The sequence below is a fragment of the Silurus meridionalis genome, chromosome 18 (genome assembly GCF_014805685.1).
Source record: "Silurus meridionalis isolate SWU-2019-XX chromosome 18, ASM1480568v1, whole genome shotgun sequence".
Taxonomy (NCBI): Eukaryota; Metazoa; Chordata; class Actinopteri; order Siluriformes; family Siluridae; genus Silurus; species Silurus meridionalis.
Window position 1 is genome coordinate 21,249,905 of NC_060901.1, and position 17,878 is coordinate 21,267,782.

Genomic DNA, 17,878 nt, shown 5'->3' on the forward strand with positions numbered 1-17,878 from the left:
GTGTGTGTGTGTGTTAATGTGTGAGGTGAAAGTTGTGTGTGTGTGTTAGAGAGGTGTGTGTGTTAATGTGTGAGGTGACAGTTGCGTGTGTGTGTGTGTGAGAGGTGTGTGTGTGTGTGTGTGTGTGTGTGTGTGTGTTACTGTGAGAGGTGAGAGGTGTGTGTGTGTGTTAGAGAGGTGTGTGTGTGTGTGTGTGTGTGAGGTGTGTGTGTGTGAATGTGTGAGGTGAAAGTTGTGTGTGTGTGTTACAGAGGAGTGTGTGTGTGTGTATAAAAATAGACACTACTATAGCAGGCCACTCAAGATCTTTCACACACCTCCAAACCATGCACATCAGATCTTCATTCTTGCGTCTTGGTGGAACAGATTGTGTCCCAATACGTGTGTGTGTGTGTGTGTGTGTGTGTACAGTTATAATTTTATTCCGTAGAACAAATATTTCTTTTGGTTTCTGATCCTCTTTTCTTCTTCCTTCTTCTGAACCCGTTTGCGTCACATGGTCACGTGATCACGCACGATCAGCAGCAACGCTTCACGTCTCGGCTCTTCTGATCAGCCTGGAGGACTCACTTTCGTTTTTCCTTCTCGTCCTTCTTTTTCTCAAGGTCAATGTTTAATGCAAAAAACATATAACTTATAAGAGGAAAGTGTGGAACGGGATGCTAAAAAAAAAGCTTATCGGGACGTTCTTCTGTCCTGAAGAACTGATCTCCTTCTCCTAAAAGCCTTGAACAGGTTTGGAGTCTCCATCAGTGAGAACTTCAACAAAATAACTTTGTGATGAAACCGTGCAGATTTTCCTGGTTGAGCAATTCGCACTATTTTTGCACTGTTAGAGAAGTTCATTTCAGGTTCCCTTTCGAGGCTGGTTCCTCTCGAGGTTTCTTCCTCATGAGCTGAAATTCCCCTTCATGCAAACGGTGCTGGACTGGAAACCTGAAAACGCCCCGGAAATTCCATTGGCACTTGATCAAATTCAAAACGGAACTTAGAGGATCACGAGATCTTCTACAGGTTTGGAGTTTAGTTCTGAGGGAAAATTCCTCGGCTTAATGAAGCACGTTATCCTGAGAGGCGGAGCACAAAAAGATCTGCAAAACCCCTGAGCGCATGAGATCAATTTCAGAAGGACGAGGTGAATGACCGGGGCACTCATCAAAACCGTCCAATAAGATCGCTGCGTTCCTCCGTCCACATTTACTCCCATTCTTCTGGGAAGATGATCCACTAGATTTCGTGGAGATTAGTGAGATTTTGTAGTGTGGAGAACCTGCTTTCTGATTCCTTCATCCCTCCATCTCTCCCTCCGATGAAGGGATGAAGTTCCTCTCTCCTTTTCTTTCTCGCTCTCTTAATCTCTCACCCTCTTTTCCCATCTCTATCCCTTTATTTATTGCTCTTTTGTCCCTCTACAGCCCTCCATCTTTCGTTCTTTCTTTCTTTTTCATCTATTTCCCCTCTGTCCATCCCTCCCTCTCCCTCCGCTCATCGCTCTTTCAATGTTTCCCTCCATCTCGCTCTGTACATTCCTTCGTCTCTTCCTCTCTCCATCTCTCTCCCTTTATCTCTTGTTCTTTCATCTCGTCCATCAGTCTCTCCATCTGTTTAGCTCTTTCTTCATCTCATTCCTCTGTCCATCCCTCCCTCTTGCGCTCTCCATCTCTCCCGCTGTCTCTCTTTCTTTTCTCTTTCTTCAATTCTTTCTCTCTGTCCATCCGTCCCCTTCATCTCCCACATCTCTCTTCTGCCGTCTCTCGTTTCCTTTCATCCCTCTTCATCCCTTCATCCATCTCACAATTCATGCTCTCGTTCTCTTTCTTTGTCCCTCCTCGCTCTTCCTTCATCTCTTTCCATCTCTTGCTTTCTTTTATCTCTCTCCTCCTCCATCTTTCTCTTTTTCCATCTCACTGTCTCCATTCCATCATCTATCCTTCCATCTCTCCTCTCTTTCTATTCTCACCCTCCATGCTTTTCTTCCTCCATTCACCCCAACTCTCTCTCTCTCTCTCTCTCTCTCTCTCTCTCTCGAATAGCAGAATGCAGGAATGTGTTCATGTTGAAAAGAAAAATATATTAATGGATTCTCATTTCTAAGCATTTTACATTCATTACAAAGTGCTTTGAAATAGCGACACACACACACACACACACACACACACACACACACACACACGTGCACCCAAGCGGTTTCCGTTTCATTATCCGCTCCCAAACCCCCTCTCTACTAAAAGCTCTGCAGGTCTCTCGGCAGTTAATTGCTCTTAATTGCGAGGCTAAATTTACTCCTTTTACCCCTCAGGTAAACGCCCAGGGCGGCTGACACACAAGAAAAGAGCTTCCCATCTCCTTTCTTTCTGGATTTCCGCCTGGAGTCGAGCAGCTGCTCCATGTGTTTTTTGTTTTTTTTTCCTCGTCCAAACGGGCTTCCAAAACAATCGCGTTAGAGATTCGTTTATTTACTCCTTTATTGTAAAAAAAAAAAAAAAAAAAAAGCATAAACAATTCTGGGTCAGATTTGAATACATCAGTGTTCATTACAGCAGTTTAAAAGCCCCCGTCTGACCTGACGGACGTTAAGCTCCTCACTGAGTCTCCACACAATCCACACAAAACCTTCACAAATCTGCTTTACACACAAAAACTTCCACCTCAAACATCATTCACCAGATTAAAATATACAGGATTCAGTTCCTGAATGCCGGATTCTGGTTGGCTGGATGTTTTGTTTACTAATAAAAACCTGGAACCATAAGGAACATCCGATTCCAGGTCCAAAAACCTGGAACCATGAGGAACATCCGATTCCAGGTCCATCCAATCTGATAGCACTTCTTTATCTCTGGGTGCGCTTGTTGGAAAAGGGCGGGAAACGCCTCACGTAGACGTTTTCCAGATCGATCCAGATCGAGGGAATAAACTGTGAAGGAATTAGTTTGAAAGCATGGCAGCAACCAAATGTGCGAGTTGCTGCTCAAACAGCAACACACACACACACACACACACACACACACACACACACACACACACACACACACACACACACACAGGGAGCTACTATGGCAACTTGTATTGCAAAACCCTTGCATCATCTGCATGCGATGCCCCATCATTCGCTTCTAGCTTCACATAAAATAAAGGAGAAGAAGAAAAGAGATCCTCCTAAAAGGTTGTAACACTGGCGCCCCCTACATCTCGTTAGTACGCTATGAACAGTCTTCCAGTCGCTCTCCTGGGGACGATTTGGGAAACCATGAAATTACGGCGCAGCACTGGAGCTTTGACGATGGATTTGGACTCTACTTAATGTCAACAGTCTGCAACAATGGTTGACGGTAATAAATGGACTTTTGGTGCCACCCAGATGAGGATAAGGCTCTCAAGTCTGGTTCCTCTAAAGGTTTCGTCCTTAATCCATCTCAAGGAGTTTTTTCTTCACTACCGTTTCTCCTCGCTTGTTAGGGACAAACTTGTTTCACAGAATGTAAGAGTTATAGAACAAAACATTTCAGTGAAATATGTGTATTTATCCCTGATGAGGAAACCCGGGGTGACCGTAACAAGGGAAACCTCCCTTAGATGTTCCTTGAGTGGAACCAGACTCAAACCCTTCCTCATCCGGGTGACGCAAGAGTGTGATTACAAACCATTAAAACGTTACAAACATCGGAGAGTGAGAAATCTTATGAGTGTGTGATTACGAGGAATGTCCTTCCTACAGTTTTCAGTCATTTGAAGTTCCTGAGCAACTCATAAATCAGCTCAAGATCTGAGATCGTTATAGATTCAACACCAGCTCCAATAAACCTTTAGATGTTATATTTTTGGAGTGTTGATTAAGAGGTTCCTCAGTGTCCGAGGTGGGTCACGACTGGATCTGGCGCAAATTTCGCAAAAAAAAAGCTGCATTGCGGAGGAATTGACGTAGCTGCTGTTTGTAATATTAAAGGCTTTGTTTTTGTCGGTTTGCTTCCGGAGTGCGTATCGGATTCCCATATTTCCCGGGATGATCTCGATAAACGCTCCCGGATCGATAGCCTGGCCCTTGTTGCCACGCTTAGTAGCGAGTCAGAGTGAGGTGAGAGGTCTTTTGTGTCTCCCATGGGTTCGAGGATCAATCGGGATTCGCGGCTCGTCTATACCTTCTTCAATAAAGCTATAAAGAGTCAGGAGAGTGGATGCTGATGGCACACGTTATTAGAAAAGGGGGAGAAGAAATTAGCAAATGCCTCAATTTCTCCTTGATTGAAGTAAATTTCAGGAATGCCAACATGAAGAACATGGGGGGTGGAGAAGAGGACGACGAAGCGAAGGAAAATAACGAGAACGAAAGCCAAAGAACAAGGGAAAGTCTTTCGCCCATAGCCATGGCAACCACAAGTTTTTCTTTGCACGGCCCTAATCGTGGTTATGATCTCGTGGGTGTGTTGTCATAGAAACAGGCCAAGCCAGACAAGCCAGCTGCAAGTACCAAGCCCCCCACCACCACCACCCTCTCCATCCCCCGCATCCCCCTTGGTATGCGAATAAACAGCGTCGCACTTCAGATACTGACCATCTCCCCAACGTCCCTCATCTCACTCACACCAGTAATGAAAGCCGGACGAAGATGAAACGAGGCGAGATGTCTGCGCAGGGCACATCCCTCAAGGAGATGATCATTTAACCCAATCTAGCTCAAAAAAATCTGGAGATTTCAGAGAAATGTCTTTCACGGAACATGAATTGGTTCTTATTCATCACTTCGGCACAAAAATGACTTGTAGAAAACATCTTTTTATCCAAATACGATTGCCGCGAAGGTTCAATGGGTCGAAGCGAACGTCCGCGGGTCCCAAGTGTCTCGTCGATATTTACGACTGCAATCAGGAGGCTTTGATGGTTTAATCCGAACCAGAACAGGCTTCACGTGAGAAAGCGTTCTGTTCAGTAGTTGGTGCTTAAATGCGGAGCTGTTCATGGTCCTGATATCACTTGATATTATTTACAGTTTAATATTCATTACAAACTCGTCCTCAAAGATCATGGATTCCCATGAACATCAGTGTAACACACACTCGTTTGTGTTCTTGCTCATGAATTAAAGTCATCCTGAGTTTCCACAACATGCGTGTACTATGGACTCCTTACGATCGGTCGTCTCCTTAAAACCGAGCTCCAGGAAGCAGCCCTGAACGTCTGATGAATTACGCAAGCGTTTTGTTCACTTTGCTGCAGGTTATAGCGTTAATCAAAAAATAAAAAAACATTGTTATGACGGCAGCATGTCGGTACTTGGATTTGAACTCTTAACCTTCTGGTCAGAAGGTCCACCTTTTAACCACTTTCCTTCCACCAGGCGAGATTTGGTACTGAAACCTTGCAAATCGCTCCGGTTCCTGTTCCTCATTCCCCATAAAGGTACAGACATTCTTGTGGCTGTGAAATCAATCGAGGGCTTAGAACAAGGATCTGGATTTCTCCGGAGCTCCAGGGTTGTAATCATGCGCATCTCTTTCTCAGGCAGCCCAAGAGGAGTAGAGCTATTCTGGGTTACAGTGGGAGGACAAAAGCCCTGGTTTCACTCAGGCTCCAACTCGCACATCTTCACTGAAAGTCTCGATTACAGTCTTTTTAGTCAGGGTCATTATAATCATTAGATCGGGAGAATGAGGGAGAGAGAGAGAGAGAGAGAGAGATGGAGACAAAGAGAGAGAAAGAGAGTGAGTTTAAAATAAATAAATAAATAAAATACACTTTTAAGTTCTCAAAGCAAAGTGCCAATTACTTGCTTGATTAACGGTGTTAATGGGGGGCGTACAGTTCTGCACACTGTTCTGTGTAAGTTAAACCGGAGTTTAGATGGAGAGCTTCATTCATCCGACCGAAAAAAATGCAAACTTCTCCAAAGAAATGTCTTGACAGACATCAGGCAGAAAAAAGGAGGAATTTTTTTTTTGTTTTTTTTATAATATATAATAAATAAATATATAAATATATAATAAATTCTAAAAATAAAACAAAAATAAAATAATTTATAGAATAATATTTGTATAAAAATATATGAAAACAAAACGGAATAAATCAAATGAATGCCATACACTTTTTTCATTATATTGATTAAATTGAGAGATTTAAATTGGCACAGATTTAATTGATTAAATGAAATTAAATAAATGGTCAAATTGAATTAAATACTGTACGGAGCGACCAATAGTTTGTGAGCAACGTTTTCTATGTCGATGGATTTCTCCTCGTTTCTCGAGAGCTTTCTCTCAGCACAGCTGCTGCTACGTGAACACGACGTACCGCAACAGTCCGTACCTGAGAGTCGCATAAAATACAGATTAACATGGCAGAGGTGGAGCTGTAACCTCTTGGAGACAGAACATCCCTAATGTATAAACCTGAGAGATCTCACAAAACGAGAAGGGTAGAAGATCTAGCTCATGGCATGTTGATGTAATGGTAGTGAGGAGAACAGCATTTGACACTGCATCATTAGAAAGCATGCTCCCTCAGGGGGAGGGGGAGAGGGGGGGTTACACATGACCTCAGACTGTGGTCATCAACCTCATCACTATAAATCTTGCTGCATTTGGAGTCTACAGGCAAAAACAGGGTGTGTTTGGAACCAAGAACGGTTGATACCAGAATCGTGCACCAATCCAGCTCCATGAAGATCTGCTATAGAGCTCAAACACCACCCCAGACCTACTCACTTCCTCACCTACATCTTCATCTGGCTGAATGAAATCTTCACAAATCTCCACAACATCTAGTGGAGCTCATTCCAGGAGAAAATGAGAACTCAATGTGGATTATGATGTTCCAAAATTAAGACACGTTCCAGATGTTTCTAGGTTTTTGTCTGTATAGTGTACATGCAAATGTTTGGAATTTTCTTTTTGCTCTCAGGCCAGGAGCGCTTCGGGAACATGACCAGAGTGTACTATAAGGAGGCAGTGGGAGCGTTCGTGGTGTACGACGTGACCCGGAACGCCACGTTCGAAGCCGTGATGAAATGGAAGCATGACTTGGACAGCAAGGTGAAACTCGGCAACGGCAGCCCGATCCCCTCCGTCCTGCTGGCGAATAAATGCGACCAGAAAAAGGACGGCTCGAGGAGCACCTCGGACATGGACACCTTCTGCAAGGAGGCCGGCTTCCTGGGTTGGTTCGAGACGTCAGCGAAGGTAACTTGCACTAGCGTCTTATCAGAAAGGAATTTTTTTTTTTTTTTTTTCGATGGAGCTCCTGGTTTTGGCAAATGTAGATGTCATTGTGAAGAACATTGCTGTGTGTGTGATGGTGATGGTGATGGTGATCGATCTGTTGCTCACCTCATTCCTCGTACACACTGAACCATCTGAGAACATCTAACCAAACTCACATGTTTGACGTGTTCTTTACAGATCAGGACAAAAAGTCTTAGTGTGCTTGTGGTGCTTCACATGGTTTCACATGACCTCGCATGGCTTAGTGAGCATGTGACTGGTTAGTGTGTGTGTGTTTGCAGGCATACATTGGCTGTGAGTGATTGGAGCTGTTGGACAGAAGGTGTCTCATCACCCAGTCTGCATGAGCACATGCTTCTGAGCTAAATCTATCCATCAGGAATTCAGACACACTGATGTCTAGTAGGAAGCTCCAGCACCTGGTGTGTGTGTGTGTTTGTGTTCCTGTCCATGTGTGTGTGTGTGTGTGTGTGTGTGTGTGTGTGCTCTAATAATGAGCTCCACTTTTTTCTGGGAACTGGATTTTGTAGGAGATTTGTGAGGTGAAGTGAAAAATAGGAGGCCTCTCAAGATCTTCCACACACATCCAACCTCATGGAACGCAGATCAGGAACAGGTTCAGGTCTCCAAGTTCAGGCGAAGGAAAAATGTCCTGCTCACGTGCCTCCGATTTCGTGAGAACATTTTGAATAAGAAGCACATACGTGGAAAAGTCGGATGTCCAAATACTTTTTTTTGGTGCATGTGTGTGTGTTTTTGTCTTTGTGTGTGTGTGTGTGTGTGTGTGTGTGTGTGTGTGTGTGTGTGTTGTAAGTGCCCACGCCGGCTGGGACACGGTGTTCTGGTAGAAGCCGTGGTAATTGTGACGATGTGGGCTTGTCTCCATGGTAACTTCCTTATTAATCCATCCTCGGGTAATGCTCCAAGGAAACCAGAGGTCACATGGTGCAGCGCTGGTCAGTCCTGCAGCCGAGCGGAGACAGAAAAGACTCCGTTAATCCAGGAGAACGAGTTGAGACGAGACGAGACAGAGAAAGTTTCTCCAGTTCGTTTTCTGTACTTTGTCTCCTCATCTCCTAGACGCCCCATCCCCCCTCCCGTCCTGGATTTATTGAGGTGATCGGGTTCAGCTCTTTGGTCTGACACGAGGACGGGATTTATCGATACTCGTGATCTTGTGACCCTAATGGCCTCCCACACTACAATTTTTTTTTTTTTTTGTTTTGTTTTTGTCCAATTCTTGCAACAAAAAAAACCCTTACATTTTTTTTTTTTTAGGATTTATTTTTTCACTGAATTTGTGTTTTAAGAAAATCGACAATTATCATGTCTAGCATCTCACACATGCACTACTCACGTTCCTGGAAATACGTACAAAAAAATCTGATACACGAATCTTTTCTCCTGCAGGACAACATCAACGTGGATGAGGCGGCCCGGTTCCTGGTGGAGCACATCCTCCTGAACGACAAAGGCGCCCCGTGTGAGGAGAGCAACGGCGACCGGATCAAGCTGGACCAAGACGTCGTTCCTGCCGAGAGCAAGCCGGGTTGCTGCTAGCGCCGCGTCTCAACCCGTCCTCGAAAGCGTGGAGGGGTCAAAGGGCCACAGACTCAGACCCAGAACCCCGTCTTCAACTTCCATCCTTTCACCACCATCATCATCCTCATCATCATCATCATTCTCATTCCAAAACCAGGACGACTTGCATACTACAGTATATAGTATAGTATATACACTAGCGACCTTTTCGTCTCTTCTCGTCTCGTCTCGTCTCTTTCTCCTCGCGTCTTTCGTTTTCTCGCTCGTTCTAGACGTTTGTAACGATCGTTTGCTCATTTTTTTTTAGATAGAATAAGCACAACCCTACAGGTGTCATAGGAGGCTGTACCAAGTACACGTTTAACTTGCATCGTCCTTCATCGTCTGAAGGTCCCTCTGAAGTTCCACCAACGTCATCCCAGAAGCTCGAGAGTAGCGGCGACTTCGCAAGGTTCTTTTTTCTTTTCCCAGGTTTTCTGAACTCCATGTTCTTAAAAAAAAAATAAAAAATGCAAATAAATAAAAATCAAGAAGAATTTTTTTTTTTAATGAAAGTATCTAAAAAAAAAAAAAAAAAAAAAGACGAGAATCCGATCGAAAGTTCAAACGTAAAAAAATTCGTATTCAGTTATTTTTTTCATCTTCTTTCTGTTTCTGGAGTCTGTTGGTTTTTCATTTCCAAAGGACCCTCAAAGAAGGTCCACGATCCGTCCCGAGCATCATGAGGAACCCTGCAGGAACCCGTTTGTTCGAGGTCCGTGAGCCGAAATGTTCCTGGAGCGAACGCATACGCTCGGTTTCCTGACCAGGTTCATGCCAGGGTTTGGGAGGAGTGGTATCTCCAGGATTGTTGGAGATGTGTGAAGTGTGATACTTCACTTAACTGTTTTTAAAAAATGCTGGATACTTTTTTTTTAAAGCAAAATTCAACTTTTCAAATAAAATGCTTTTGATGAAACCCTCTGGTATTGTGGTCCAGTGTTTCTAATGTGCCCCTAAACATCTAATCATACGTGGTTCCTCAGCGAAACGTTTCTCTTGGAATGAAGTGACCGAAACGCTGTTCCAACATCTTGATGCTCCTGTGCACAAAGCCGGCTCCATGAACACTCGGTGTTGAGACTGGAGCAGAAGAGCTTCAGCATCATGTATGAAGCCCTGACCTTCTCAACCCCATCAACACTTTTGAGATGATGTGGAATTGAAGCCTCCTCACCTCCTCCAACACCAGAACCTGATCTCAACACTGTAGATCACGAACAAGCACTGATCCCTACAGCCACAGCTCAAATCTAGCGGAAACCAGAAAGCCAGAGAAGATCAGGTACAACCTCCATAAATGTTGGTCATCCGAATACTTTTGGCCCTATCTGTATTATTGTGTGAGTGACCGTGGCAAAAGTTTGTGGACACCTGATTGCTATGTGCTTCTTTTTTAGCTTCCCGTTCCACATTTACTTCTTCAAGAAGCTTCACTGAGGTGATGTTCCACTAGATTTCTTGGAGATGTGAGATTTCAGGTCCACATATCTGTTTACAGATTTGAGCCGTAGCAGGCCACTCAAGATCTCTATGAAGATGTGCTTTCCATGGATTGGATGCGTGTGGAAGATCTCGAGTGGCCTCTTATAGAGCTCCAAACCTTATGGGATGAATGTGAACACCACTGCAAGACCTCCTCACTTAGTGATCCAGAGCAGTACCTAAAATCTCACAAATCTTCACGGAATCTAGTGGAACATCTTCCCAGAAGTGTGAAGATTATAATAAGTTGGAAAAGGTGGAGAAAATGAGGTTCTTATGGATGAAATCGTCCATGTGTGACCTGATTATGACCCAAAGACCTCAAACCCTGCTTTCTGTTCAAGGTCATCACCTTTGGTGATGGAATCCATGATCTTTATTTCATATCTGAATGATGGAATTATGTTCTTTTCCACCACAAATATCTAGAGCTGATGTTCTCAGCATCCCTGAGCCAGCCTCCAGTACAGTACAGTAATCTTCTTGCAGGTCCCCAGATCATGAAATGATTGTTTAGACTGTAACCAGTGCTCTGTGATTAACCTCACCATCAACATCTTTGATTTCCCTGCTGGGGCGTTTCCTGGGACGCAACCCACAACACGGAGGAGAACTGGTCACCAGGGGTTTGTTAAATCGGTGTTCATGAAGTTAACATTGATTGCAGAAGAAAGCTACAATGAAACATGGCGTGTCACAGCTGCAAGCTGTAGAAGAACCTTTGAGAACTGGTGGAAGCGGTAGTGAAATCTTGGTGTGGTCTTCCTGCAAATTCACCAAGAACTTAATGTTCACACCAAACAATGAATCAGGAATTTGGTGGTTTTTCACATGGTATCTGCTGGTGAGTGAGGGACAGCGCTGTAGGTAGAACCGGTGTGCTGTTGAGAATCATCTGAGAAGATCATCCAGATCTCATATAATCAGAAGAGCATCTCGTATTGAGATTTGACGTGTCACGTGATTGGCTGATGAGGCATTTCTCAGGTGTACAGGTGTTAATAATATATTGATGAATCAGCATATTTCGTATTGGCCAAAGGTTTTCGGACACCCCACAAGTTCACTGCTGCTTCACGCGTGTTGTGAAGTCTCAGGGTTCACAGTCACGTGATTGAGCTTACTACAGGTGTTTCCCTCCATCTCTCTTTCTATCTCTCTCTCTCTCTCTCACTCCATCACACACACACACACACTCCCTCCATGTCTCTCTCTCTCTCACATTTTCTCTCTCTCACTCCATCACACACACTCCCTCCATCTCTCTGTCTCTCTCTCTCTCTCTCTCACTCCATCACACACACCCTCCATCTCTCTTTCTCTCACTTTCTCTCGCGCTCTCTCTCTCTCTCTCTCTCTCTCACTTTCTCTCACTCCATCTCACACACACACTCCCTTCATATCTCTCTTTCTCCCACTCACTTTCTCTCTCGCCTCTCACTCTCTCACTCCATCACACACACCCTCCATCTCTCTCTCTCTCTCACTTTCTCTCTCGCTCTCTCACTTTCTCTCTCTCTCCATCTCTCACTCTCTATCTCTCTCTCTCTCTCTCACACACACACCCTCCAGCTCGCGCTCTCTCTCTCTCTCTCTCTCACTCTCTCTCTCTCTCACACTCCATCTCACACACACACACACACACACTCACTCTCTCTCTCTCTCTCTCTTTCTCACACACTCTCTCTCTCTCTCTCACTCACACCGACGTATTAAATGGAGAAGCCTCGGTCCCATGTGACGTCGTTGCCTAGCAACGCAGCCAAACACCTGCGACTTGCTCGATCTGCGCTTCAACTTCACTTTTCCTTTTACAGGAAAAAAAACGACCCAAATGTCGAAACCGACGCTAAAGAAACGAGATTGTTCATCCAGCCGTGACTTGTCCTCCAAAGACCAGTCACCTACTAAAGAGTAAGAGATTTCCCCATTATCGCTAAAGAATAAATGTTCCTGTAGTTACTTCCGGGTAAAAACGGCTTTCTCGCTGCTCATGAAGATCTTGAAGCTCTTTGGTTGCACTCATAGCACTCTTGTGGATGAGAGAGAGAGAGAAATCTAGATTGAGCTGACCATCACGAACTCTTTACAAACAGTGCTGAGCAGAAAAGCATCTTAACCTTCAATGGTTTGACAGGAGAAGAACCTGGTTTTCTGGTCTCCTAGTCCTCCATGTCAAGCTTTTTGCATGTTCTCCGAGTTTTTTTCTTTCTTTCTGCTCACCACGTTGTTCTAATAATTAGGATTGTAACTCTGCAGGTTCTCCTCGTCACGTGTCTCTGGTGTTTCTGGAAGTTCCTCGGGCGAAGCCTGGAGGAGCTGTGAGAACATCTGGCCCGAGTGGAACGAAGCAGAGGTCAGCGCGGAGAAATGGGAGGCAGCCAAAGGAGCGAAAGATGCCAAAGCGAGGAAGAGTCCTGTAAATGTGAGTGTCAAAATAAAAAACAATAAATAAACAATTAGACTATTTGGGCAAAAGTATGTGGACACCTGATTCTTCCAGCCATATGTGGATTTTCTCCAAAAACCGAAGGCACACATTTGTGTAGGACGTTTTCGGATGTGGTAGCATGAAATTTTCCTTTTACTTGAACTAGGAGACCCAGACCTGTTCCAGCATGACACTTCCCCTGTGCACAAAGCCAGCTCCATGAAGATCTGCTTTGCATGGCTTGGAGTGGAAGATCTCCTTCTATAGAGCTCCACCATTACTGAACAATTTAGTGATATATGCGAACGCTGACTGCACCCCCTCACCTCACCTACGTCACTACCAGACTTTACTAACACATTGCTCGGTGTCTGGATGCGCCCAAATGTGAGAAATCTTGAGGAACATCTTTCAAAGAAGAGTGGAGGAAATTCTAATAGCAAATTTGGTCCAAATGTGGAATGCGATGCTCAAAAAAAGCACAAAACGTACTCATGACCAGGTGTCTGCAAACTTTAGTCTAGTCTCCCTTTGCTTTTCTAATGAGCTTCACTTCTGGGAAAATGTTCCTCTAGATTTTGTGGAGATTTGTGAGATCTCATCCAGCCACAAAGGTGTTAGTAAAATCGGGTACTGATGTAGTCGAAGAAGTGAGGAGGCCTGGGGTTATTATCCTAATTATTATATATACACATCCATAATTAGCTCCTAGTTAACGCCTTCTCAGCACCAGAGGTGGTGTTTAACACCTGGATACCACCTGCCACGTGGTGAAGGGGTTCCATCTGAGCAGGTGTTCGGAGATAATCACCTTGCTCGCATCACTAGGAGAGGTGATGCTGACCTTGTGAAATCCAGGAGAGGAATGTGGGGATGCACTGTAGATCTTATTTGTGTCCTGCTACTCTATGATGATGTCTTGTGTGTCCCCCAGTGGACCAGTTTTTTGAGATGGACAGTAGGTGATGTTACTATATGTATCTGTAGAGTTCAGAATCAATCGACCATTGGTCACACCTAGTTTGAGGTCTGGAAGGTACCAGGGTTGTGAGAGTAACAATGGATTCCATGCATGTTCTCAAAGAACTTAAGAAACAGGTGGAAACATCTGGACTCATTGTGTTGATTGGCACTGATGGTGTTTTTAGTTTGGGTCTGCTGGAGAAAACCAAGTTTGACAACGAATGGACTCTCCAAACTGTTCCATCATCGTCAACATAAGTTGTCTGTGCTAGGGTCTCCTCACTTTACTTTGGTGTTCCTCTTAGTTCCTCGCTTGAGCTTTAGAGGAACCGCGTCTCTGCTTCGCCTGAATTCAACCAAAACCAAGCTCAGAACCACGTTCCACAAATAAGATTTCAATCAACTTTTCCAAAATGTGGGTTTTTGGGTCTGGACATTCTTTTACCAATGATTGGACAAGTAACTCGGTTGCATTGTATTATAACCTTCTAAAGTTCTGAGCTGAATGGAATGAGGACGTTGACAAATAAGTGGCATTTCCATGGATTTTATATAAAGTGGTTGTAAGCATGAGCTGAACAAAGCGAGGTAGTTCATAAGAACCTTAATCTTTAAGAGCATTTTCCATTTAATAATTGATTCGTTTCTCTTACGTTGTTCTCAGCAATACTTCGAGGACCCCGAAGGGAAGGTGAAAATCCCTGCATCTTTGAACGTTCACACCTGGAAACGGCCCATGGAGCACATCGTTCAGAAGGTAAGATCGTTCCACAAACACTGTTAAACTACTCTATATATTTACGCATTGTTGTTCCAGGTTCCGAACCCAATCGCTCTGAATGGAGAAGGTAGAACCCAGAAATTCAGAATTCAGGAGTGTCGCAGTGGAGCGCCATCAGGGCCAGCACAACCTTTTCTTCTGACCTAAACTCTATCAACATTTTTTGTGTGTTGCTTCAATGAGTGTCTGTATACGTTGGAGTTCGATCCAATCAGATTTCAGCTATCACATGTTGCTGGGGTCAAAGTTATCTTCTGTAAGACCTTCAGAAATGAGCTCCGGGTGCGGCAGGTAGATTAAAGTACATGTTGCTTGAAGCTGTTGCTTTAACCAATCAGATTGTGAGTTGCTCATACTGGGGCCATCCAGCAGGCGTCCAATAACCTCTGCATTTTTATGTCTTTTGATCAGATGCGCTAGTCAGAGCTTGCATCCCACATCTGTAGCAGAAGCTCACGTATATTGGTGTAGATTAAACAGCTGTTTTTCAGTTTCATTCTGACTGTAGGAGATCCTGAGTGTGATGCAGCTGTGATCTACTGCACTTCTCTATAATACTGATACTGAGACGTGGCGTCATAATATTTGGATTTATTTAGGTAGAACATCACAGGAGGCCTCAGGGTGAAATACAGGGCCTGCCACTCAAGTCTTTTTAGAGGTTTGACCAAGAACAACAATCCGACACAGCTTATAAACATCACGAAAGATCAGCTGAAACTACCAGCTACAACTTTACTTGGGTAATTAAATAGGTTTTGTTCCTTTGTTTGGTAATCGGTTGAATCTAAACGAATGCGCTGCTTATTAACACCTGGAACCAGAGGAACATCCGGTTCCAGGTCCATCCAGAGTGAGATGTCGATTGCAAATATTTCCTAATGACCTTCCAGAGCTCCATGAAGGATTTCCACTAATGTTTTGCGAATACAATGATTTTCATCGACGGCTTAAGATGAATTTGGAGACGAATTGTAGAAGAAAATGAGAACTAGAAGGAGAAACAGCACCAGGAGATCACTCCAACAGCTTCATTACTAGTATATAGTCAGAAATAATACATTTTAACGTTATTTTATTCCAGACGCCGGTAGTCGTCCAAAATGAGTCATGTGATCTCATGTCAGCCAATGAGCACCTAATGTCCAGCGAAGTAAGTATTAATAAACAGATTTGTACCAAAAGTGGACAAAAGTTTGTGTAACGCACGTATGTCTTACTGGTGTTCATCTCAACCCTCAGCTTATGCGCCGGATCATCAGCGAGATCTACATTGTATGGGAAGTGTGCAGCAGACAATCAAGTGAGGGCAACTCTACATCTGAGGAGGCCACAGCAAGCCCCTGGAGACCTTGGGAGCACATCTATTCCCTCTGCAAAGCGGTGAAGGGCCACATTCCTCTCTTCAACGCCTATGGGAAATACGTGGTTCGTCTGTACTGGATGGTAAGTTCTCATGAAGCTCATGGAGCCATTGGTGCTATCATTGGAAAATTAGACTGCAGGGATGTTCTTCAGTGCTGGATTTTATAAATAATCTCAAGTCCTTCAAATATGAATATATATATATATATATATATATATATATATATATGAGTGATATACACACACACTATAAGGCCAAAAGTTTGTGCACCCCTGATTATCCCACCAATAGTTCAAACCCTCAAAATGGAACATCTGAAATTGTATGTCCCTTGGAACTTAGAGACTCAAACACTGTATCACGATGGTGCTCCTGTGCACAAAGCAATCCCCAGGTAAACAGGATGTGTTGGAGAAGGTTGGAGAAGAACTACACCTGTATAAAGCCCTGACCTTCTCAACTTTGGAATGAACTGTAGCTTTGTGACCTCCTCCAACATCTCACTAACAATCTTGCAGATGATGAACGAACACACCCTAAAATCTGTTAGAAAGCCTTCCCAGAAAAAATAGAGAAGTTTTGTTATTATGGGATGTTCAACAATGGGTGTAATGGTCAGTGTAGCCACTTTGTATGTTGAATTTCTTTAAAACCCCAACGTGGTTCATCATCTAAATCCAGAGTTTTGAATTCGCTCAGACTCGTACGAGCGACTCCACAGCATAATCTATTAGCTGTTTATCAGCTCTGTGATGCAGTGTTATAGAAAAGCTCACGCTGACCCCTGCGTGATATCGACACTAGTGATCAGGCGGTAAAGCGTGAGTAAGAGGTGAAACTCTCCACACCTACAGCCACGTACGTCTGCTTTCTTCTTCCTCTTTAGGATGCCAGATGATGTCCTGCAGGCAGTGATTAAGTGAGAACACCAGGCTTATCTGACATCTGAGCGTGTGTGTGTGTGTGTGTGTGTGTGTGTGTGTGTGTGTGTGATGGGTATTTAAATGTGCCTCCTTAAGTGCTGCAGCTTCATATTATAATTATTTATATATTAATTAATTTTACATATTGAACAATATTATTATTAGTAGTAATGAATGAATCAATTAGTATTCCCTTTATTGCTACTAACTAATTAGTAGTAATAATAATAATATACATTTGAACAATATATTAAACATTATAATATTTAGTAGTAGTGAATATGAATAAATATGAATGAATGAACGAATGAAGAAAAAGGTGTGTTTATATATTACTATTATTATTACAAATTATATAATAATAATACCCCTAATCATTTATTTTCATTATTATTAGTATGAGAATAAACAATTTTAACAATACTGTATATTGAACACGAACAACATTATGATTATTATTAGAAGTAGCCGTAGTGATAAATAAATAAATAAATACATTAGTATTGCTATTACTCATTAATAATAATAATGACAATCATAATACAAGTATATACTTTTAATAAAAAACTAATTATTATTAAAATAAAAATAAAATTTCAACAATATATTAACCACATAGTATTATTATTACTATTATATTATTATTATTAATTTTATTATTATAATTAATTTAATTATCAGTAGCTAGAATGATTAAATGAATGAAATAATTAATTAATTAATATTCCACTAACACAACTATGATTATAATAATAATAATAATAATATTATATTAATCTAGGATATATAGGAGTCAGTGAGTATGCGTTAATTAGATTTAGTAATGAGTTAGTAGATGACACAGGCCTATCTCTCTCTCTCTCTCTCTCTCTCTCTCTCTCTCTCTCTCTCTATTAAAATCAAGTACACTTCAGTCAAGGACTGAACCCCTACACTAATGGACTTTGGGTATCCAAATATAAATAAAAAAAAATCTGGAAACATTATTCTCTTGACACATGTGGCTTCTCTCCAGTAAAGCTGAATTGAGAGAATATTCAGTCTCGAGTGCAGCTAAAGCAGTTACAGTAACATTTCAGGGCGAGTCTTCACAGGAACCCGCTGAGATATCACCCCAGTGTTATCGGATATACA

The 17,878-nt window shown here is 42.9% G+C and overlaps 2 protein-coding genes across 5 annotated transcripts in view; both read left to right on the forward strand.

Moving 5' to 3' along the window:
• Nucleotides 1-9,714, forward strand: part of rab32a (RAB32a, member RAS oncogene family) — a 12,742-nt gene extending 3,028 nt beyond the window's left edge. The window contains exons 2-3 of the mRNA XM_046874284.1: nt 6,895-7,172; nt 8,625-9,714. Of these exons, the coding sequence (XP_046730240.1) occupies nt 6,895-7,172; nt 8,625-8,774 (428 nt within the window). The 3' untranslated portion in view covers nt 8,775-9,714. The remainder of the gene's footprint in view (nt 1-6,894; nt 7,173-8,624) is intronic.
• A 2,271-nt stretch (nt 9,715-11,985) lies between these two features.
• The window catches only part of adgb (androglobin), a 33,855-nt gene continuing 27,962 nt past the window's right edge, over nt 11,986-17,878 (forward strand). For 3 of the 4 annotated variants that reach the window (XM_046874263.1, XM_046874266.1, XM_046874265.1), the window contains exons 1-5: nt 11,986-12,194; nt 12,540-12,705; nt 14,339-14,431; nt 15,540-15,608; nt 15,698-15,901. In XM_046874263.1, the coding sequence (XP_046730219.1) occupies nt 12,115-12,194; nt 12,540-12,705; nt 14,339-14,431; nt 15,540-15,608; nt 15,698-15,901 (612 nt within the window). In that variant the 5' untranslated portion in view covers nt 11,986-12,114. The remainder of the gene's footprint in view (nt 12,195-12,539; nt 12,706-14,338; nt 14,432-15,539; nt 15,609-15,697; nt 15,902-17,878) is intronic. The other variant, XM_046874264.1, reaches the window with a different exon arrangement.